This window comes from Chrysochloris asiatica, unplaced genomic scaffold (assembly GCF_000296735.1).
Source record: "Chrysochloris asiatica unplaced genomic scaffold, ChrAsi1.0 scaffold00099, whole genome shotgun sequence".
Lineage (NCBI taxonomy): Eukaryota > Metazoa > Chordata > Mammalia > Afrosoricida > Chrysochloridae > Chrysochloris > Chrysochloris asiatica.
Window position 1 is genome coordinate 5,274,380 of NW_006408617.1, and position 14,823 is coordinate 5,289,202.

At 35.1% G+C, this 14,823-nt stretch overlaps 1 protein-coding gene across 6 annotated transcripts in view; it reads right to left on the reverse strand.

Annotated features, from left to right (window-relative positions):
* Positions 1-14,823, reverse strand: part of SCN3A (sodium channel, voltage-gated, type III, alpha subunit) — a 131,604-nt gene that overhangs the window by 31,064 nt on the left and 85,717 nt on the right. For all 6 annotated transcript variants that reach the window (XM_006867001.1, XM_006866997.1, XM_006866999.1 and 3 more), the window contains 3 exons: positions 7,651-7,771; positions 6,391-6,545; positions 4,277-4,450 (listed from right to left, as the gene is read on the reverse strand). In XM_006867001.1, coding sequence (XP_006867063.1) covers positions 4,277-4,450; positions 6,391-6,545; positions 7,651-7,771 — 450 coding nt within the window. The remainder of the gene's footprint in view (positions 1-4,276; positions 4,451-6,390; positions 6,546-7,650; positions 7,772-14,823) is intronic.

Consider the following 14,823-nt stretch of genomic DNA (forward strand, 5'->3'; position numbering starts at 1 on the left):
TAGTGTGGTGAAATCTGGGGACTCCTGTGCCCATGGACAAGGACGTAGCCATGGAGAACTAGAACTGAGAGTGAGGCATCCAGCTGGTATGAAGTAAGTGATGATGTACAAGAATGCCCAAACTTTCAGACAGTACCCATTTGATATTGATGGCTTGATAATTAGACCTCAACTAGAATTTTTTTAAAAAAGCAAGTTTTGATGAAGGAAATGATTGTAAATTGCTACAATTTAATGAACCCGACCTATACTTATGGATGTAGTAGCTCAAGGTACCAACTGAGAGGGAAGGAGTCTTCACATCAATGCTATCCCCTCTGTATTCAGGGTAGATAGGGACAGGCAACGTAGACATTGGCTACTTAAAATGATGGGGCCATAGAGGCACAAAGTGACTGATTTACAAGTTTTCAAGAGGGAGTTTAGTTTAAGAGTATGCAGGGGTTGGTAGTGTCCCCACTGAATAGTTTTCATCTTGTTTAGATGGCTCTTGTGAAAGGAGATGGGGATAGGATTCTTGTAATTCAATAATGAGTAATTGTTATCATGACTAATTGCGACTGTCACAATTGTAAAGGTAGAGGCTTTGTAACAAAATCAGAGGAGTAGTTAATCTTACAGTCCAGAAGCAGAGGACCCTGGGACCATCAAGGGAGAAGAACACAGGCAGAATGTAAGGAGATCTAGTAGTGTAGTGATTACGAATCAGGCTGCGAACCACAAGGTCAGCAGTTTGAAACTACCAGCTGTTCCGCAGGAGAAAGATGAGGCTTTCTGCTCCTGTAAAGATTTACAGCCTCGGAAACCCTGTTCCGGGTCGCTATGGGTCGGAACTGACTTGACGGCACATAACAACAACAATCCAGAAAAGCAGCGACACCAGAGATGGAGGCAGAGATATGGACAAGAAGAGAGGGAGCTGCTGAGGACTCTGGCCTCCTGGAAAGAGAGGGTACTGGCATCTAGAAGGCAGGCTTACAGAATGTCCCCTTTGATTATTTAAATTATTATATATTCCTGAGTTTTTGTGTACAATCCGTGCCTCCCCCCCACCCCCAACAACAAAACCCAAGGAAAGGAAGCAAAAATTGTTGAATGATGATGTACAAAGGAGATTATAATCATTGCATTGAAACAATGGTGTAAAGCCAATGTTTTCTCATTTAAACTATCACTCAGTTCACAACAAAAACTTAAGAAAAAAAAAAAAACCACCAGGGTTTTTTTTTGTGGTGTAGCATTTGTTGTAAAATTTCAGTCATTTGGGAAGATATCCCCTTTCCATTAAATGTTTTATATTAGTCTTGATCTCAAATTGTTTTCTTCCCATTACACATAGGTACCATAACAAGACTAAAACAATTAATGACAGAACTTGTCTGTAGCCATTCACTGAAAGAAGATAACAAAACATATTTTACTTGGAATAAACACATGCATGTATAAACTGGAACCTTAGTAGCAATGGTTATTCATACTCCACAGTAAGTACTTATGAAGTGTCAAGCATCAAATTATGTTGCTACTACTTAGAACAGCAACAATTCTAGCTTCATTGTTGAGGATGCCAATATGTCAAGACTACATGTCAAGGTCCAAGGCAGGATCCACTCACTAAAAGCTGATGGCAATTTGAAATACATATTAGGATCAGGAAGTGTCTCCATTCTGCTTAAGTTCACCTGAATATAGCAGCACATTTGGGAATCTAAGGAGCTTCTGAGTAAGCAGGAAGAGAGCTTTAGAAAGAAAAAGATCAAAACACATCAGCAACATGTACTATCTGTAAAGTGGAAATCACCTGTGGGGGGGGGGAATGTTTCATAATGGTCAAATCTTTTAATGGAGTATGTTTTGGGCACATTATCACCTTAGGATAAGTTAGAAAAAAAGTTGATATTGTGAAGATAGATGCTTAGATGTATTTTCTTAGGGTTGACATTTATGTAGAATTCATAAAATGACAATAATTCTAAAAAATTTCCAATAAGATTACGATTATGTACTTTTTCATTATGTGACCAACAGCATTTATAATACATTTAGGTTTTATGTAAAGATAGTACATTTTTGACCTTTAGATAGGAAGAAAAAGATCATCTATTCAATCAGAAGAAGTGAAGTATCTTGTGCTGTTTTCTGGCAGACCGACAGAATATTTTTCTTCCATGATTCCAATCTGAACTGTAATACTTAATGTCTCTAGCTCTCCATCTACCATTCTTTCCATAAACTTGGCAATCAAGATTTTATCCCTGTCACTACCTTGGACCACCTTCTTCATGAAACCAATGACTTCCATCTTGCTGAATCGAGTACTCATACATACATATATATATATATATATACTTTTTGCACTTTCTTGCTGAATTGAGTAGTCACTTTTTTTTTGTACTTATCTTATTTGACATCTCTGCAGTCTTTGACAAAGTTGACCACCAGTACATTGGAGGGAAGGGTTGAGGTTGAAGATTATCTTCTCTGGGCTTTCACTGATACTAAGTAGTTGCTCTATTTCAGGAAAATTATTTAAACTGAAGCTTCAGTTTCCCAATGTCTAGATTTAAGACTAGATAGCTTTAGGTATATTTCACGTATAGAGTACAACATTCTTCTCTTGTTTTTCCCCTCAAGGTTTTTGGTAATATCTAAGACATTTTCAGAAATTTTCCTTTTTTATACTCCATTATATTCTTTAAAACACACACACACAACTTTTTATTGAGAATTGAGTGAAACTTCACAGAGCAGATCATCAGCTTTACGTTCAACTGTTCATAGACTTTGTTTCATCTCGATTGCAATCCCCTGCATGCAACACCACTTACCACACTTTTTCCCTGTTTCTCTTGGTTCCATTCCTCCTACTTTTCTCATCCTGCTGAATTGCACCTTTAGGTAAATGCTGTCCTTTTGATCTCAAATTATTTACTATTCTATATGTGTGTACCTTGCCCAACTACTTTTCTAGTGCTTGTCTAAAAATTGTATCACAGAGGTGAATTCAGTTTCAGACATGAAGGATGGTGACCAATGGCCATAGTCTCAGAGCTCCATCAGTCTCTAGCCATACAGCAAGCCTGGTCTTTTTTTTTATGGTTTTGAGTTTTCTTCCACTCTATCCAGGTACTTCTAATTCTACCATATTCTTACCTTCCCTGCATGGCTAACTTTTCAGAACATTATTGAGATTTGTCTGTATTATTAGTAAAAGACCAGCCATGGATGCTGAAGTTATTTCTGTTCTATTAAAAGCAACTTGACAGATTTCTCATCAATTTAAAGAGTTAAAGAAATTTTGCTCATAAAAACATGAGAATGTGTATGTGTGAGTAGGGAGAAGTGGAATTTAGATAGTCCCAGATTTGCAAAAAGTGATTAAAAGAATGAATGCATATGGCAATCATTGATTCATGTGGTCAAGTTTTAGAGCTAAAAATAAAGTGCTTTCTGATTGCTAGGAAACAGCTAGAGATAGTGCTCATAGCACCTTGCTTTACTGGGAGGCTGTAAAGACTGTGCAGTGGAATATCACAGATGACAAAGAACCAGATGACTGTTGTTTTATCCCAGAGTTTCTACATTACTCGGAATTAAAATTTTTTTTTTTTTTTTTTAAATGCTGCATGTTAGAACAGTCCCGTAATTGGCAATGTTCCTATGACTTCTCACCCAGGATAAACAGTTTCAGAACAGGGCTCCTATATTGAATTCTTTATGTGGTAGATATCTGATAAGCTAGTGGCATATCTATCTAGTGATTTAACAATAGAAATGCATTTTATAGGTACAATGTGGTTGAAATAATGCAGTAAATGGGTTAACATATTAGTTAATCACATGCACTTTAGTAAGAACTGTGCAATTGTCACAATTTCTGGCTCTAAATCTGTTGATTTTATTTCCTGGATCTTTTAAATTGAACTATTAATAGGCTAAGTGCTTAGATTTGTTAATTAACAGATTGTTTAGCTATTGCTTACCCTGTTGTTATTATCTTTCAGACAAAGATCTCTCTGCATGTGGTATAGAGAAAATCTGTCTTTCTTTGTCTCCTTATATCATTGTGCACATTCTGAGGATTTCCTTTACCCTTTTCCATGGAACATTCCTCATTGTTGTATTTGTTGCAGCATAAATAAAACTAACTGCATAATTATGTCAGCATTATTGATTCTTGGGTTTCAAAAATCCAAAGTTTTAGTCCTAGAAATATATGAAGTGTTAAGCTTGTCTCTTTTAAGAATAATTTCATAAAATAACTCCAAATACTTACATCAACGATCAAGAAATCCAGCCAGCACCAGGCATTAGTAAAATATGTTTGAAATCCATAAGCTACCCATTTGAGTAGCATTTCCAGAATGAATATGTAAGTGAAGACCTTGTCAGCATATTCTAACATGGTTTTGATAGTCTTTCGCTGTTCAATGTATATATCTTCAAAAGCCTGTAAGGCAAGAATATATTTTTATTTTAGTTAAATGCTTGCTTTCCCCAAACACTTGATATAACTGCCAGAGGAGCACAAGTCACTGCTTTAAAAGAATGGTTAATAGCAAGAACTGGACTGCACAGTTGGTTCGAACTGCAAGGTTGGTGATTCAAGCTCACCAGACGCTGCTTGGAAGCCCTACAGGTTCGCTGTGCGTCAGAACTGACTCTACTCGAAGGCACTTAACAACATCAACAACAACAAATCAAGTGGCTTCATAAGATGAAGGTCTGTGGTTCAAGCTTGTTAGTCGCTCCACAGAAAAAAAGATGAGATTTTGTACTTCTGAGACCTAAAGCCTCGGAAACGCTATACAGGGTCGCTTAGAGTCGATGGGCAGCAGTTAACAACAACACCAAGAGAGAATTAATGCATTTGACTTATAGTGTTGGAGAAAAATATTGAAAGTACCATGAACTACCAGGAGAACAAACAAATCTGTGTTGGAAAAGGTACAGCCAGAATGCTCTTTAGAAGCAAGTATGAGACTCTGCCATTCATACTTTGGACATATTATCAAGAGGAACCATTTCCTGGAAAACGACATTATGCTTGGTTAAGTGGAGGGTCTGCAAAAAAAAGGAAGACCCCCCCACCCCAGAAAATGGATTGGCACAGTGGGAACAGAGGTGGGCTCAACCATAACAACCATGAGGATGGCACATGACCAGGCAGTGTTTTGATCTATTGTGCATAGAGTCGCTGTGAGTTGGAAGGACTTGACAGCCCTTAACAGTAATAATAACTACAGCACACAAATTTTGATAAACACCAGAAAAGATCTAAAGTATAAAAACTTAAATGAAAAAATGTTAAGCATTTTTTTTTATTGTCTTTACAAATTGCACTGGATTTCCAATATTTAAAATGTACTTCTCTGTCTCTCACTTCAAAGTGTGTATCTGAATGGCAGCTACAACGACATGTTTTTAGTGAAGTACTTTGCGATCAGAAAATGATCAGAAATTCTGTTAATGAGAGATGGTGGTAGTGGTGATGTGTTTTGACTCACAGTGACACTGTACAGGGTTTCTGAGGCTGTAAATCTTTATGAGAGCAGAAAGATCCATTTTTCTTCCAAGGAGCAGCTGGTATATTCAAACCGCTCTCCTTGTGGTTACTCGTTACCCACTACACCACCAGGAATTCATTAATGAGAGGTAAAATTAGCCTACTCCAATACTAAGGAGCCTTAGTGGTATAGTATATTGCAAGTTCCGGATGCTAACTGCAAGATTCATGTTCACCAGCCACTTCACAGGTGAACAGAAGGAGGTTCTCTTCTCCCATGAAGATTTACAGCCTCAGAAACCCTACATAGGGCTGCTCTGAGTTGGAATTTATGATAGCAGGTTTGCTTATTATTATTATTCCAACATTAATTTCTATGATTTGCTGAATGATCTGGCTTATTTTGAAAGAATAAATTGATTATATACAAAGAAAACAAAATACACTTCCATAAATTTTAGTAATATGATTTATTGAGGAAAACTGGATGGTACTTGACATAGAGAGTAACATAGTTACAGAATGCCTGTGCAAATGATTGTCTCAGAGAAGGAAACAGCTTTTAAATAAACACCAGATGAGAAATTCCATCTGGCTACCTCATTGGTCTGATTTGCTCTGTACAAAATTTTGCATAGTTAAACTCTTGGTTGTCAAGCATTGCAAGACATGTATATATGTTCTCTTTAAATTCTTAAATACTTTTGGTATTTGGGGAGAATGAGCATGGCAACAGTAGTGAGGTTGGCCCAGGATCGAGCAGTGTTTCGTTCTGCTGTGCATAAGGTCGCTATGAGTCGGTACCAACTTGATGGCACCTAACAACAACAGCGATCTATTTCACTAGAATTTTATTCTCACCAACATGCATTTATTTCACTTACCAAAGCACCGCTGCTGAGAAGGATCATGAAGACAATGAAAGTTTCAAACCAATTGTGCTCCACAATGCTGTAGCAGGTTTTTCGAAGATTCCACCAGATTTTTCCTTTGCCTTCTTCTATACTTACTTGACAAAATGGAAACTTTTTAATACATCCTAAAAAAAATCCCATTGTATAATAAATTAGAAAAATATATTTTAATCCTAAATATAAGGAAAACAAAACTTTTTTTGCCCTCTCAACCAATTGTTCATGGTAAATGAAGATTTGCTACCATATTGCTTACCTATCTTCAGCATCCCTCCTCATATGAGAATTATTCCCAGACTTGCATATTCAATCAGCCACATAGAATTTAAGGAATTGCTCTACCCTGCATAGTTTGGGTTTAAATGTCTTTATTCTTTAAGAAGTCAGTATCTCACTGCCATTGATAGAAATAAAGTCCAGATGTACCTCTCAAGTTTATGACAAAACTACATTTTCAAAACGACTTGTTTTTCATGTGTTGATACCCTTTTTCTCATGCACAGGAGATCCCTGTCTCTTCTCAGGTATCAGCCCTGTCAATTTTCCCTAGCTAATTTATTTTCAGCCTCACTGCTTTCCTTAGTCACACCTATGACTCATTTGTCAGTCAGTGTCTTATTCCATTGTACTCCCCCTCTTAACTTTCATATAGTTCTAACTTCCATCCACTCTTCTGCTTTCTCTGAGCTGCTACTCATCAGATTAATCTGCTCACATAAAATCAACAAGCGTTTAATGATTTGCATGCAAGACACTGTACTGGTTGCTGTGAGAATAACTACAGTTCTGCTTGGCAAGACTCTGGAACACATCTATATCCAAAAACAGCTCAGTCACAGAACAAATTAACCACATTTGAAATTGTTAAGGGACAGGGTCTAATTATTGTAGCATCTATAAATTAAACCAATCCATTTCCAATGAGGTCTGAAGGAAAGAATGCATAAATGAGATGGCATTGCAGAAAAACATTTTGTTTCATAGTGTTCAGTTCTCCTCATTGTGGGGGATGAAAAGAAAAGACTTCATATCAACGAAATTGTCCAAGCACAGACACAGTTAAGAGTATAATATGGAAATATAGACAGATTGCCTTTTTTGGAAGTGAGGAAAAAACCAAAGATAAGTATACTTTCAGTATTTATTTTAAATATTTCTTTTAAACGAGGTACATTTAAATCTGTTAAAGAATGAGGGAGATTGTAGCGAATCATATTATGACTTGTTTACCTTCAGTAAAACAGGCTTCTGGTTTAAGATCTTCTTCCGGTTCAATTTCCGCTTGTTCACCTTCTCGGGGTGGAGCAACATCAACTGTGCTTCCTTCAGATGAACTGGTTGCATTTAGTTTCTGGAAACAAAATCCCATTGCGAAGATGTGATTTTTCTCCATTTTATTAAACTAATTTGGAAAAGCTTTGTCATAGTGTGGAAAAGTGGCAGTGGCAGTATTTGACACTATTAACATCACTGACAATTATGTGCTATTAATTTACTATAATTAAAGTCCTATTATTTAAAACAATGGAACTATTGACCTGATTTATACGTACAATTTCTAATATTAAGGTTAGACAGTTTCAGTGTGGGTGATTTGGAAATGATAGATTATACTGATTAACTTGTTTTATGATCTCTCTTTGTATATGAATCCCATGCAAAATATTATAATAAGTTAGTACTTAGGCCAAACCAAGAAAGTTTGATAAAAAATTTTATATGCTGACATCTACTACTGATTATATTAATTAAAAGGCATCAAATCAAATAGTAATTTCCACCTCTTTGCATGGAAATTTTCAGAGGGCCAAGGACATTACCAGTTGTTTCTAAGTAGTGTCCATGTTTCTATAATTTTAGAAAGGAAGATCAGCACATTAACATTAGTCACAGTCATTATATTTCAAATTTGAGCTATATTTTTCTCTGGCTTACGTAATTTTCTTCTGATTTTACTAGCAGAAAAATGATGGATCACTTTTTTTTTTTAACTGCTGAAATGAATTTGATACTTGCCAAGGAACTCTAAATGAAATGGAAATTTCTTCAGAAATGGGATTGTCCAGAATCTGTATGGATGTTCATTAAAAGCACATTTTGATTTAAAGATGTGATCAGTCTGCGGATTTTTCCTTTAAATAGATCATTGTGACATGCCACGTGGCTAGAAAGAGCCACTTCAATGTTACAGGAGGAAGTATCTAAAAAGAGCTCTGTGATCATGTGGGAAGACAGTATGAATGCGCAATGCTTTTTGAAAACTGATCCAAGGACAAGGCACAGAGCACAACCTAGGTAACAGAACGCTTTGAGAATGGAAGGACAGTGCATGGACATGTTACTGGTTTCAAAACCCCCCATTAATTTCAGGAACATGGTGGTAAGGTCTTTGGAAAAAGTTCACCTGTTATTCAGAAATATTTAAATAACTTCCTAAACACAAACATATTGGGGGAAATTTGGTTCAAAATTCCTAATTTATTGAAATTATAATGCAAACGTAATTTAATATTTTAGAAATGTGAACAGAATAGTAGTATCAAGATGATCCATTTTGGTTGCTACCTTGAAGGTAACATTAACCATGTCCAGCTAATTATTTTATAAAACGTAATTTAAGTCAAAATATATTTCGTGAGTATGCTAAACAGAGTATCAAGGTAATTATATTTGGCTAATGGTTGTCAGGGTCATTAGAGTATAAGAATTTCTACCATTAAATTCCTCTAATTCTTGGAGATGTGGGAAAGTCACACATATTTTCTTCTTCAAAGATTGTTCAACTTCTTACACTCAGGGTATCTTTATTCATTTAAGAAAGGCCTAGGAAAGCTACTGCTGGTTAGAACTGCAGCAGTTTCTGGTGTAACCAAGAAAACATTCGATGATTGTTTGGGTTTAACAATTAACTCTTCTCTTCCAGATTCACTGATGTTTTCTGCTTTGGACACTATAGCTTTTGATGAAAGGCAGCAGTAATACCCACTATGCAAATTACTAGCAGGAAAACAACATTATTTTGAGGCTAATTTTCCCAAATCTGTTTTTCTTCTTCTTCCTCTTGGGTAATCCAAGCTCAATACTCTTTTCTCAGTCTAGGTCATAATCCACCTCTTCCATGAAAGCGTTCTTTCTTGAACAATTTCTCTATCATTTTTCCATGATAAATTTTATAGAAAGTTTAGTTTATTCTACTTGTTTCCTTTAACTAAATATCCAAATATACTTTACCTAAATAGTCATATATATTGAGTGCTTGGCTGTTCCTGAAAAGTCAGCAATATGAATCCCTCAGTCTTTCAGTGGGAGAAATAGGTGGCAATTCACTCTGTAAAGATTTATAGTCTTTGAAACTCTTTGGGGCCGTTCTACTCAGTCATAAAAGATCACTATGAGTTGAAATCTGCTTAATGGCAAAAGGCTATATATTTACGTTTATATACATATGCACATATGTGTGCGTGTATATTCATGGGGGATTCAAAAAGTTAATGGAAATAAAAGATAAGAGAATTTTTCCTTGAACTTTTTGAAGCCTCCTCATGTATATATGTGTGTGTATGCATGCATGCATACATATGTGTGTACATATATATATTTCAAACAATGCAGTACATAACCAAACATAGAATGGACACTTGTTATGGGGAGTTTATGAAGAGTGAATGCATGAATGATTGAATGCATAGTTTATATTATTCATACTGAGAAAATTATAGCACTTAGATAATCTCTTAATTTGACATATAATTAAATCATAGCTCTAATGAAAAATAAACTTAGAAAATACATTTTTTATTAAATATAAATTATTTAATTAATAACATTTCAACAACTAAATGCACATGATTTCCCCAAAATATTTCTCTAAGTGTTAACTAAATGCACATGATTTCCCCAAAATATTTCTCTAAGTGTTGGCAGGTATTTAATAAGTAAAGTAATAAGAATATATATATCTACACATGAGTTTTTCCATTGGAAAAACATTTACTTTTTCATTTAGAAAATATACTCACCTTTTACTCTCCATTTTACTACTGTTATATCATTTTAAGTTGTTTAATTTCTCACATTATGATTATCTGCCATATGTTGTACAGATGTCTTCTATTTAAATACAAATATTTATTTAAAGCAAACCCTTCATAGCACAATAGTAACCACTAATCTGAATGACAACTGAACACATTGTTTGCCAAGTATAGATTTTTGGTTTTGGTACTGGCTTTATATTGTTACTGTTTATGACTGTGACTGATTTGTTTGTGTATAAACATGGTCAATTTCCTCAGTAACTATAGAAGTTATGCTTTCATTTATCTTAAAGTAAAAAGGGACACGAGTCCATTCACTTTTGTCTGCCTGACCTTACTAGGCTTTATCATTGTTGTTAAGTGCTGTCGGGTCAGCGACCTTGTATAGGGTTTCTGAGGAGCAGTTGGTGAGCTTGAACCGCTTACTTTGCAGTTCAAACAGCTTTGCAGTCTGACACATTAACCCACAGAGCCACACCAAGATTCTGTGAGGCTGTATTATTAGGAAACTTAAATTAGGAAAAAAGTCTTGTTAGTATTCTGCTCTTCTTAAAGGAGAAAAACCCAATTTGCAAGAGAATTGCTTCACTATTTTCTAGGAATTTTGTTTGATTATAAGGATATATTATTCTTAAAGTTATGTTCTAGAAAGTTTCCCCAAGGAATGTTTGGAAAGGGATTTGTAAGAATAGTGTCTGCAAGCTCTCATGCGCCTCAGAAAACAGAATTTAGAAGATAATTGGTGAGCTAAATTTCATTTCACTAAAATGTGTTGCTAGGGAGGTCCCCTTCTTTATGAAGGTTCACATAGAGCTGACTTTCTATGAGTTGGAGAATCAGTCTTATTCATGTTTAATCATATTAATCAGAAATGTCACTACACTATTTTTCAATCCCATTGCCAATTTTTCCCCCCCATAGGAAAGTACATGTGAAGGTATGAAAATAATGCATAAACTAAATAAAACTTTAAACTTGTGAATTTACCCACATTTATAAACTAAGATCTGAATTACATTCTTATTAAATGATAATGACTTATCAATTACAATATTCTACCTGACCTGCTTTAATCACTGGATATATGAAGAATTTTACTGATGTAATTTTAAATCATGAAATTACACTCTAGAAAACAATTCAAACAATTTATTCTATACATTGATTTAACACTATATAAATAATCAAAACATTTTCCAGTTAAGTTCAGCACTTTTGTATTCATATTGCAGTAAAAAGTAGTTTGTGATACATTTTATCATAGTCATGCTAAATGATTTCTAAAAATTTTTTAAAACATCTAATTGAGTTAAAAGCAAGTGACCGATAATAAATACAAATAATAACTTACTTTCTTTATTGCCATAGCTGCAATAATATGATATTTAAAAAAAAAAAAAGAGGCAAAGAAATTTACCATATTAAGGAACTTGATGACCATACTAAATAACTAAAGTCAATATTTATTCTAGAGTAGTTGGGGGAAAAAATTGGATATATAGGTATAACCGTAGTAAACTTCCATATAAATCAACATAGTACAAGTTGAAATTTGTTTTCTCATACTGGTTTCTCCCTACCTTTACAATATTGTATGGCACTTAAGAGTTAGATTTTTCCATCCCTTGTAGAAACTACTGAGTCTACAGAGGGATGATGATGTATGCTCTATAGATGCACGCTGGAAAGCAGTTTTTAAGATGCAGCATTCTCTGGGCCTAATTCAGCCACAGAAAACATGCCTGGCTGTAGCAGAAGCCTGGCGCAATGCTGTGGAAGCAGCACGCTGATCCAAGACCATGTTTTCAAAGACATGGAACCTGAATATGAAGTTTTCAAGAAGGTTAGCTACAGATATCACTCAGAGGTATGGGTTATTTCAACATTTAAAAAAAAAAGACAGAATTAGCACCCAAAACAGATGTGAGTGCATCAAAGAGAACCTTTTCTTCCCCCCAATAACATGAACTTAAGAGACATTACCCCTTATGCCTAATATTACTCTTGATTTTTATCCAATTCAATAATGGAATTTAACTTTCTGAGATAGAAGAAAATGTTAACAACTGGCCTACTTCCACTGAAATGCGCTCAAATTTCATTTATTTATAGCCAACCATTAAATGATTGACTCTCAAACTGCTGTATGATTCAAGAGGGAAAATTAAAAGATTCAGCCATTACAGATTGCCTTTAAAATCTAGCCATTTCTCTCAAAACCTATGGATTTTGTTGCAAGTGGAAGAGGAAAACTTTGCTCAAAGATTACTATCAGGGCCTTAGTCTGATCTTTGGGATTTGAATATTCATATCTTGCCTTGTAATATTTCATTTGAAGAACAGACAGACAAACAGTAAGGTCATTTGGCTGCTGGTCTAATGCAAAGAGAAGACTAACAAAGCAGCTTTCTTTTTTTTTGGGGGGACACTTATCAAATCACTCCATTTGGTTTTGCTTCCACATATTTAAACTCTACAACATCCCTTTTATCTTAAAATAGTCTTATTAAGAACATGATTTGTGAAACTGAAAATAACTATGTGGTAGCTGAAGGTCAGGGTAGAAAGGAATCAAAAAGGCAAAAGAAGAATTCTTATCTCGGGAACAGAAAAGCATCTCGAGCTAAACTTGACTTGGGTTTTATTTCAACACAGGTATCCTAAAGCACCAAGACAGTTCTGTAAAGGTCAAGAAAGGTTTCAAACAGCTGTTCATACACTTAGCTGTCCCTCCCCAAGAGTTGCTATGCCTTCAGTTTGACAAAGATCATCTGGAAGGTACTAACAGTGGAAAAGAGAAAATGACAGCTGGGGTCATTTTCCCATTGCTCTCCAAATTCTGACAATGGAACACAGCACCATTTCCAAAAGGGCACATGCTCAGGGTCTTGGTCAGGCATCTATTTTCAAAGATGCCATAAAGGCTTTCAAACGAAAGGATTCCTGCTATAATGGTGTAAATGTTAATTCCATTCTGTTTGTGAAGAAAAAGTTACTCAGATTTTATATAGTGGATATAAATACAGTGCTAAGCAAAAGCTACTGAAGTAACCAGCAACTGTATTTTTTACCTTCTATTTTTCATTATTAATTATACGCCTGAACTTGTTGCATTCTACAATTAATGCTTAACTTTGGCTCAGAAGGAAGAAAGTATGTAAAAATTAAACTTACAAAGAACCTCGAACTCTAATTATTCTTTAAAAAAAAAAAAAAAGTATTAAAACTACCAATATTTGTGACATTTTTCACCTTTGCTTTATTAATACCTTCCCAGAGTCTACATTCTGTCTGAATTTCCAAAATGAAATGAAATAGACAGGAACAAGTTGTGTCATGAAAATAAGCTAACAGTTTAGTTGGTCCACAAATATCTGATAATCTTGGGAGATGTCTTTTACCATTACTACTTATGAAACTGTTGTTGTTGTTGTTGTTAAGTGCCATCGAGTCGGTTCCGACCCATAGCGACCCTGTACAGGGTTTCCAAGGGTGTAAATCTTTACGGGAGTAGAAAGCCTCATCTTTCTCCCGCGGAGCGGCTGGTAGTTTCGAACTGCTGACCTTAGGGTTCGCAGCCCGATTCGTAACCACTACGTATGAAACTGTAGGTAATACTTAATAATTAAAGTGTTATATTTTAATTTTAATTATAAAAGTTTCATTTTAATTTTAAAGGTTCACTTATTGCCTGCTGAGCTGGGAGGTAGAATATGTAGAGAGAAACTGATGTAGATCAGAAAATTCTAAATCAGAAGTGGATTGTTATTGTCAAGTGCCATTGAGTCAGTTCTGACTCATCACAACCCTGTATAGTGTTTCCAAGGAGTAGGTGGTGGGTTTGAACCACCAATCTTGAGGTTAGTATTCTAGTGTTTGCAATACTGGAGCAGTCACCTAATAAGAAGATGCAATGAACTTTTTCCATCCTATATAATGACACTTTTTTCTTTCTTTTACTTACTTTCAATGAACACGATGGTTTTGCAGACACATGACACTTTACACCTTCCCCAAACTACATGAAAATCTAAGATATGTGGTGCCCAAACACATACAGACTATGGCCCTTCATATCTCAAAAACTCACAATCACCCTAATCTTTTTTTATAGAGCCTCTCAAAAAAAAAAAAAAAACATGAAAGCAAACACTTCCATCTGGAGCACATGATTTGGATGGGTTGAAAATTATATTCATGGATCTGAATATAATGATCTGAAAATGGCAGCACTATCAGAAACCAATACAGTAAGGCTCATAATTTACTTATAAGGGCTGAATCAACAAAAAAATTTGTGATCTTATTTTGATGAAAAAGAAAGCAAAGAAATTAACAATGCATGCTCTCTTAAGTTCTTGAGTAA